Here is an 8,462-nt window from a genome sequence, read left to right on the forward strand (position 1 = left end):
TTACGTCCGAACCACGCCGCGCATCGAATGGTAAGAGCGGCATTCCAATAGCAACCCGCAAATTTTCTTCCGTTATCCGTCTACGGACAGGGAAGGACAGCTGGCGCCAGATGGGAACGCACGCGGGGGAAGGGGAGGCGGTTTGGGTGGGCCAATGCGGTCAGAAGCGGGCGTGGATGGTGTCCGAATCCCCGAAAAGCCTCAATGTTTGTTGCGGGAAAAGTACGTTCAAACCACGCCGCACATCAATACAGACCCGTATTAGATGATTTTCGCTGTCATAGTACGCATGCGGTCGGTTTAAGGGTCCAGTCGAAGATGCTCTAACTGGCACCAATCCGGCGACGGCGACGAGCTTGTCCCTGTGTGCTGGTCCCAATCGAACGCAACGTAGAAACAGATGGAAACTCTATCGACAGGAGCGCAAATTTCTCCAGATGGAGCCTTCCGGAGACAAAAGATCATTTGTACCAGCCCTACCAAACAAGCGGCGGACATAGTTTTAGACTCTGCAAATCCATTGCAACTAGACACACTCGGAAATTTTTGTCTGACTGAACATATAGCTATCAACATGCACCATCGTCCATGTATCCTATCATAGTGATACCAGCTACTCGCACTGTCACTGTTACACCATTTAGATGATGAAACAACAAGCGAACATGCTTACGCCACGCATCGCCAAGGGTGACGATGGCAATGCCAAAGGTTGCTTCTGCTAATTACCAGCAACCAACCCAACCAAAATGCTACTCCTACTCTGGTACAGTAGTATATCATCAAAGTTGGTCTTCTTGGAAAAGAGCATGAAAGCCACAAGCAGACCAGTGATTCCCTACCCACTGATAACCGAACTTTGAACGACGAAAAGGATAGGAGGCTAACATGGCGGTCAAGAATTACAGAAAGGCATCCGTCCATCAGAAGGCGCCTTTCCACCAGAACCACGAAGGAATTCTGTACAGCTGCTCAGAACATTTTCGTACAAGGAATGGCAGGAAATCCCTGGCCTTGAGAAGTCATCGAGTTCATGGACAAGCTTGGCGACGCTCTCCTCCTCGAGGAGGTCCGCGTTCCGGTTCAGAAGATTCGACCACGACTTGGAGGAAACGCTGCCTATCTTGCTCTCCTCAAAGCTGCTGATGCAGGAGAGTGCTGCCGTCGTATGGCCTTGTCTCAGTTTTAGGCAGAATCTTTCCATTATCATGGCAGCCGGTGGAACCCGACCACTGTGACACAGGTAGTCCCATACGTCTTCCAGCAGCTGCTCCTGAATAATGACGGACAACAGATAGCAAGGGTGAGAACAGACACTCCAGATGGATTAACCAACCAGTTCGACACCTATTGTGCCTAATGTAATTTCAATTTGAAACGCCTATTCTATCATGCTACTCTTTTACTTGAAATTCCTTTTTAAGGCTACGCATACAATCTAGTGAGGCATATTGTCATGAGGGCCCAAATGTCTGCATGTATTTACACCCCAAAAAAGGTTTAGCATACGTTTCAAACTGAATGGCAGGGACTTTGATATGGCCTTTGTGTATCAATTTAAAAATAATTACGCCATATGGCAACATGCTCCTATCACCATGTCAGGCATGACCTACATTATCACTGGCTAACCAGAATGCTCTTAGACCTGAATAATTATGTGAAATGAATATTCTAGCTTTATAAGCTAGATCTTTTTAAGAACATCCATAGGTAATCAAAACCATGAGCATATGAGATAAGTACCTTCCCGCTCCTATAGGCATCAAGTACCATACGTAGGTGCCTTCGTTCGTCAAAATGGTAGCCGCTAGATAACATTTTGCGAAATGCGTACTCGAAGTCATTCCACTTTTTTGCTTCAGCACAAGCATCCAAGAAAGTATTGAAAGTAAACTTGTCTGCAATTGCTTGTTCACCCAAATCCGCTTTACTCCTTATCCTGCCATTTAGAATATTCTCCAGCAGATCTTTTGCGTCTTCAAACATTCCATGATCTATGTATGACTTTAGCATAATGTTGCAAGTCACATTATTAGGTGAGCAGTAGTTGCACATTTCTTTAAATATGTATTTAGCATTTTCTATGCTTCCACTATCTATGCAAGTTTGAATAAGTCCTGTGTAGGTAACAACCAGCGGTTTGTTCGCAACCTTGCATATCTTCTCAACCTGAGTACAATTATTATCAGACAAAAGTTGAGAGTAAACAAACAGTCTGAGGACATTACACAAATAGTGCATAGACAGGTTACGAGGTTATAAATATAGATACAGAGGCTCAAATGTAGTAGTGCTCTGTCCTCTTACGAGTTTATGATCACAAAGTTTTTTTTTTTGTCGAACACACGCCCAAAAGTGTGTCAGTTTGTATTAGAAGAAGAACAAGAACTAGGCTAGCAAAAGCCTAAACACTAACGAAATGAAACGGAAGTGGCCGCAAGTTTTGATCGCAGGATTTTCCAAACATGGGAATAGGAAAAATGCAGGATTGCAATGCCCACTGAAGTCCTATAGGATCGGATTTGAACCAAAGTTTGTTTGATTGCACCATAAGGGAAACAAAGGGTTCTTTCCAAGTGATTTGAGAGTCAATAGAAAACTTCCTTTGTAATGTTGTGCGAAGAAATCGTTGAGAAAACTCCAACAGCATTCAATCCTACAAACCAAACAACCCATATAGAAAGTTTCATAAAGATTCCAATCCTAAAATTCCTGTATCATTTGAATAAAAGAATCCCTGGATCTCATTTCCTAAGTTGCGTCCACATGTATTTTAAAGAGTATTAGTAGCTGGCTGGAACTACCCTCAAATCAAAAGCTCTGCAATGAAAATTAGAGGGTCGGAACCGAATTCCATATATTTTTGTTGAAATATATTGCCCACCTCCCTCCATCAGTTCGGACTTTTGGATGAGTTGGCTGGTGCATGAATTCAATATGGTATCCGAGCCAAGAGGTCTTGAGTTCAAGACCCTGCCAACGCAGTATTAAATAAAACGATTCTGCGGCCTACATCGATCCCACGTCTAAGGACTAAAATGGCCTAGACGTGAGGGGGAGTGTTGAAATATATTGCCCACCTCCCTCCATCAATTCGGACTTTTGGATGAGTTGGCTGGTGCATGAATTCAATAGTTTTGACTGCTTGCTTCGCATCTAAATATTAGTAGTTCCATGTCCCAACACACAACGCCTACTTCGACCAAAATATAATGCATGCAATCAGGCCTGTACTAGCTTGAGAACAAAAATTGTTAAACCATATATGTCTTGTCAAGTGTACAATCAAGAATAACACTGATTCTCCTCATAAGGTCATGATAACAAATATTGTATTGTAAAATCACAATAACTCATTGATTCTAACGTAGTTGAAATACTTAACCGTCGGTGTGCCCAATGTAAACTTATTTTTATGCATTATTATTTTTTAAATAATTAACAGTTGCGAGTAAATCAAGATGAAATTAACTAACAAAAGGAATTTCGCTATCAATGTCAGCTGTGAGCTGTGGCAAATGTATTACACATTAACTCGTTAACTGCACTTGTGTAAGCCATACCTGGAGAAGTGCTTCTTTGCACCGCCCTCCACTGCAAAGGCACCGAGCAAGGTCATAATAGAGACTAGCCGAACCAACAATTCCACGATTTTCCATATCCTTCACGGCCATGACTGCTTCATCGATCTTTCCTTCTCTCCAGAGTGCATTTACGAGAACTGTAACCAGCATGAAGTCTCAGACATGAACTTTAAACTAATTATTTCAACTTCTAGTTATTACCTTTATAGTTCAGTGCACCAGGTATTGATTTTTGCTTCACCCTGTCGAAGACCTCATACACCAAGTTATACTTGCCACAAACAAGCATTACCTGCACTGCCACGAAATTAAACTAGACTAAAAATGGATTATGCTGCACAAGAATTGTGCCCAGTATATATAACATGGTGTTGCGGAAATCAGAAAAGAACCAAGCTTAAGCAACAAATTTACAGGTGAAACATTCTGTATAATGAGCTGCTCGTAGGAAACCAGGACACTTTCATGTGTAGTTCTATCAAAAAAAATATATATATATATATAATGCTTTGTTATGTTGCAGAAAATCTAAAGAGGTCTGTAGAAGTTCCCCTTCAGGGCCCAGCATAGTTGGGTGGGAGAGAATATAAAGGGTATGTGTTATATTGTATTTGTATGTGTATCACGATCAGCATACCTCCATTACAAGACCATATGTTGTATTAGTTGGGCGAATATTCTTCTCTTTCAACTGTTGCAGTACCCAGAATGTCCCTTCCCACTGCTTTTGTTGAACGCAAGCATTCAAAACCTACGTACGAGCAGAAGCAGTTATGTTCAACTGATAGACTTCACCATGCTCATGGTGTGCTGATTCCACGCACATATCACATTTGCTACAAATAAACTCACCGCATTGTATACGATGAGGTCTGGTTCCAACCGAGGATCCCAATTCTGAACAGGACCCACCATAAACTTCTTCCTAGGAGGGGAACGCATGCAATCAATCACATCAAATAGTTCTTTCACAAGACCAGCTTGCCCGAGAGTCACAGCAATACAATGATAAGCTGCAATGTCAGGATAAGAAGATAATTGGTCCTGCAAATGAAATATAGGAACAGCATCTAAATAAGATGAAGATAAATATTTTTGCATAAAATAAGATGAAGATAAGTACAAGTTATACCAGCATGGTGTAAAATACATTCAATGCCTCGAAAGGTCTCTTTGCCTTCCCAAGAACATCAAGGACTGTTGTATAAATATACCTACATCAGAAGGTGCTTATAAAGATCATATGCACTTCATATACTAAGCAGTATACCCGTTTAATGAGATCATGGGGAGGTACCAAGGAAAATTAATCAAGAAACTACTTCAAGCATGCGCACATAGATCAACCAACTTATTGATATGGTTAACAACTCGGCAGCACTACAGTTGTGCTACATATATCAAAGCAGTTAAAAACTTAAAATGCATGCTACAAAAACAAAAACAAAAAAAATGCAGATTTAAGATTGGTAAAAAACATAGAAGCATATAAGTGGGTAGCTATTCTACCTGCTCTTGTAGGACTTGAATCTTTCACGTGATTGAAGCCATTCAACAACTTGCAGAACACGTTTCCAGTTTCCATATCGACCCAATATTTGAACAATCCTTAGGATAGAGTGATCAGTGAATTTGATCTGTGCATCATGAATCATCTTGGAGAATTTCCACTCTGGAATATTTACATCTGTAGCATTGAGCCTTCAAAATATAGAATTATAAGAAATTAACTAAGATTATAAGATAGTGGTGATTCCATGTGATGAATCATAACCAGTTATGCTGAAAGCACGAAATACAAAATATTTCCGTAATCAGCTCAGCTTACAAGTTCCATTGCTGGGTTACAGTCGGTAATGAACTTTTCAAAAAATTATCTGCATAAATGCATGCAAGAATTCTCCAAAACAAACTGTAAATAATAGTTTGCATCTAGGCATCACAATGTAAATAATAGCTTGGTAATGATTAAAGTTGGAACAGTCTGATAATGATTACGGAATACATATTCCCACTTTATAACCTGTACATAACCACTAAACATTAGAAGAATATATCTGAGCGTGATCTTTCTAGAAGTTCAGCATTATCACTGGAATGATTTATCATATAAGATTTTATAAGGATTGGTGGAATGTAAGCTAAGTAGGTTAGACCTTTAGAGTTATCGTATATTTGATGTGAATGATGATGGTAAATTGCGCCGCTAGTAAAGATACAGAGCAGTTTAAATACAATTTGAATAAAAATAATAATAGCAAAAATAAGTGATAATATTAATATTGAGTACATGTAAACTACCATCATTAACCAATCATAAGAGGCTACTGCGCATGTCAAACAAAAATAAGAGGCTAGTATGTTCAACTTATACATCAGAAAACTATGATAACTTAAGCATTAGAATAAAGGCAATTATATGAAGACTCACCGACTAGCTAATTTCTGAATCCTTTCTTCTATTTCCATTTGAAGAGCCCGTGGCCTGTTCCTGACATCAGTGAATGCCTCAAAAGTCTTGAAAGCAGCCCTATCATCAATAACAGCTTTTGAATCTCTTCTAACAAACTTCCCCTGTTGAACATTTTCTCCTCTGTGCATTCGCATTGTTTCAGGTTTTCCACGCTCCAGACTATCACTCCGATGACCATAGTTCTCGGACACTGTTTGTGTATGGCCGTATCTTTTGCTTACAATAGGTTTGCTATAGTCCACATTATTATCTCTAAAACTACCTACAAGATTTCTTATTGAATTCTCTGTTCTTTGCTGGTATCTTTGAAATTTACTGTCAGCATTGACCTCGCTACTGGAAACTTTTCCCTCTCTAGGATATTTGAAGTCATGCTCCTGTATATTACTTCTTGCATTGGTAGACCTGGTGTTCCTCAATATAACGCTGCTATCCCGAGTCACAGAAGTACGGCTTACAACAGAAGTTGCCCGTCCTTGTAAATCCTTCCGTGCATTTGACTGGGCATTTGTGTTCCCTGCTGATTCATGAACAACCACACCACCTTTATTATCTCTAGTCTTCACATATGATGCTGATGGAAACTGCTTGCGGTCGTCAGTATCAGTACTGTCCCCAATTCTGCTTCGTTCGCCTCGAACTATTCTTCTCTGTACATATTCTTCAACTTTCCTCTGACCATCATTGCTGTTTTTAACATCACCCACCATTCCTTTTCCCACCAATCCAGTAAATTCTTCTGCGCTGTCATTCGTCGCTAGCCTCTCACCCCTGCCTTGGTCACCCCCTCTGTCCCTTTGAGCCCCTCTATTCCTCTCAAATGACTTCTTCCTTGGATCAACTGACTCTCTATCCTGTCGTCGACCAGCTGATGCATCGCCATCGCCCGTGAACCTCCTCCTGGAACTCCGGCCATCCGAATCGCCTCCCTGCAAACTCTTGCTCCTGTCCAACTTCACCGACTCCATCATCTTCACATAGTCGGTGAATGTGGGGCTAAAAGTGAGCTCCTTCTCGATGTGCCGCAACTCTGACGAACCGGCGCCGGCCTCGCCGCTAGCCAGGGCACCCGCGGCCCGGAACCCGGCATCAAGAAACCTGCCTCGTCTGACCAAACCCCAGCTCAACGGCGACGCGGAGACGTCCCTCCTCGGGACCAAAAAGCAGTGACCGGCGCTCGAATTAGGCTGCAGGGAGGGGAGCAAAACCCCGCACCCGCCCAGATTGAGCAGCCCCATGCTCGCGTTTGGCGGCACCGCCGCCATCGCCCCTGGTCGGCCGGTGGGTTTGCAGCCCCTACCGCATTCTTGTGGTGGCAGCCTCCACCGAGAAACTCGCCACTTCGGCAGGTGGCGGAACTGAATGAAATGAAAAAAAAAAAAAGACGAAAATTCGGCCGGCCCTAGCTGGGGGACGCAGGGCGCCGCTGGAAGAGCACGGCAAGAATCCTTTGACGGAGGCAGATGGATTCAGAGGAGGCAGAGCGCGAGTACCTTCTTGTCCTGCGTTATCTCCTCTTCGGGAGGCGGGGGAGAGAGGGAGGGAGCTGGGAAGGAAGGGGTGCTCGGCTGCGCGTGCTCGGCTGCGGAGAGAGAACGCGATGACGATATTTTACCCGACGGGCCCAAATATGGCGTTGCCTGATTGTGATCACTCGAGGCCCATGGCCTGTTATTCCTCCTTGCACATCATTGTCTTTGTCTCTTTGATTCTTTCTAAAATATTGTCTTTCAGATTCGCTAAAAAAATGAAATTTCAGATCTACACAGACAAATTGAAAATTTGCAAAACTATGCCCCTGTCGTTGCCGTCTCCGACGGCATCTCCAACACCGACCACCCGCAACCTTCCGGACCGCGTGGTCCTATATCCGTCCGCGAGTCGACCTTGATGTCCTTTTTTCTGCAAACCGAAAGCAAACTGGGGGGCTTTGCAAGAGCCTGAACCGCTGCCATGCAAGCGTCCAATAAACCTGGCCCACACAAAACCACTCTCCCTCATCCACTTTCCCACCAGAGTGCCAGCTCCATGTTCATGTAGGCCCAGAGCGGATGCGACCGTTCACTAGAGCCGGCATTGGAGCGGCGCGCCGGCCAAGAGCACCGTCCGCTACGCACGCCTTCTCGCTGCATTGAATCGGCATCCGTCAGCCCGTCTACCGCCATTAAATCAGCACGTGTGCCGAGAAACCTACTCCGGTGCCTCGAGCACCACGAGTCCGTCCCTGTGTTGCCCGCATTAAACACCTCTCCTATTAGCGCCTCGCATCTGCCCGTTATTTTGTAGCGACCAGACCTCAAACAGTCTGATCTCTGTGCTCTGGTGTCATCCCTGGATCAGTAATGCTGACATCACACAGTATTCGGAGGATTTATAGCAGAGTAGCAATCACACACTTATTA

At 43.4% G+C, this 8,462-nt stretch overlaps 1 protein-coding gene across 2 annotated transcripts; it reads right to left on the reverse strand.

Moving 5' to 3' along the window:
• Positions 1-520: 520 nt before the first annotated feature.
• LOC119268836 (pentatricopeptide repeat-containing protein At1g30610, chloroplastic-like) lies at positions 521-7,656 on the reverse strand. 2 transcript variants are annotated; one of them, XM_037550546.1, is made up of 9 exons: positions 6,019-7,656; positions 5,097-5,288; positions 4,720-4,801; positions 4,440-4,631; positions 4,225-4,338; positions 3,789-3,879; positions 3,567-3,724; positions 1,747-2,172; positions 521-1,273 (listed from the first exon to the last, which is right to left on the reverse strand). In XM_037550546.1, the coding sequence occupies exons 1-9, from the start codon at positions 7,323-7,325 to the stop codon at positions 896-898; spliced, it is 2,940 nt and encodes a 979-aa protein (XP_037406443.1). In that variant the 5' UTR covers positions 7,326-7,656; the 3' UTR covers positions 521-895. The 2 variants fall into 2 exon arrangements, with proteins under 2 accessions (XP_037406443.1, XP_037406444.1); XM_037550547.1 differs by lacking the exon at positions 1,747-2,172.
• Positions 7,657-8,462: the final 806 nt, after the last annotated feature.

The sequence above is a fragment of the Triticum dicoccoides genome, chromosome 3A, assembly GCF_002162155.2.
Source record: "Triticum dicoccoides isolate Atlit2015 ecotype Zavitan chromosome 3A, WEW_v2.0, whole genome shotgun sequence".
NCBI classification, from domain to species: domain Eukaryota; kingdom Viridiplantae; phylum Streptophyta; class Magnoliopsida; order Poales; family Poaceae; genus Triticum; species Triticum dicoccoides.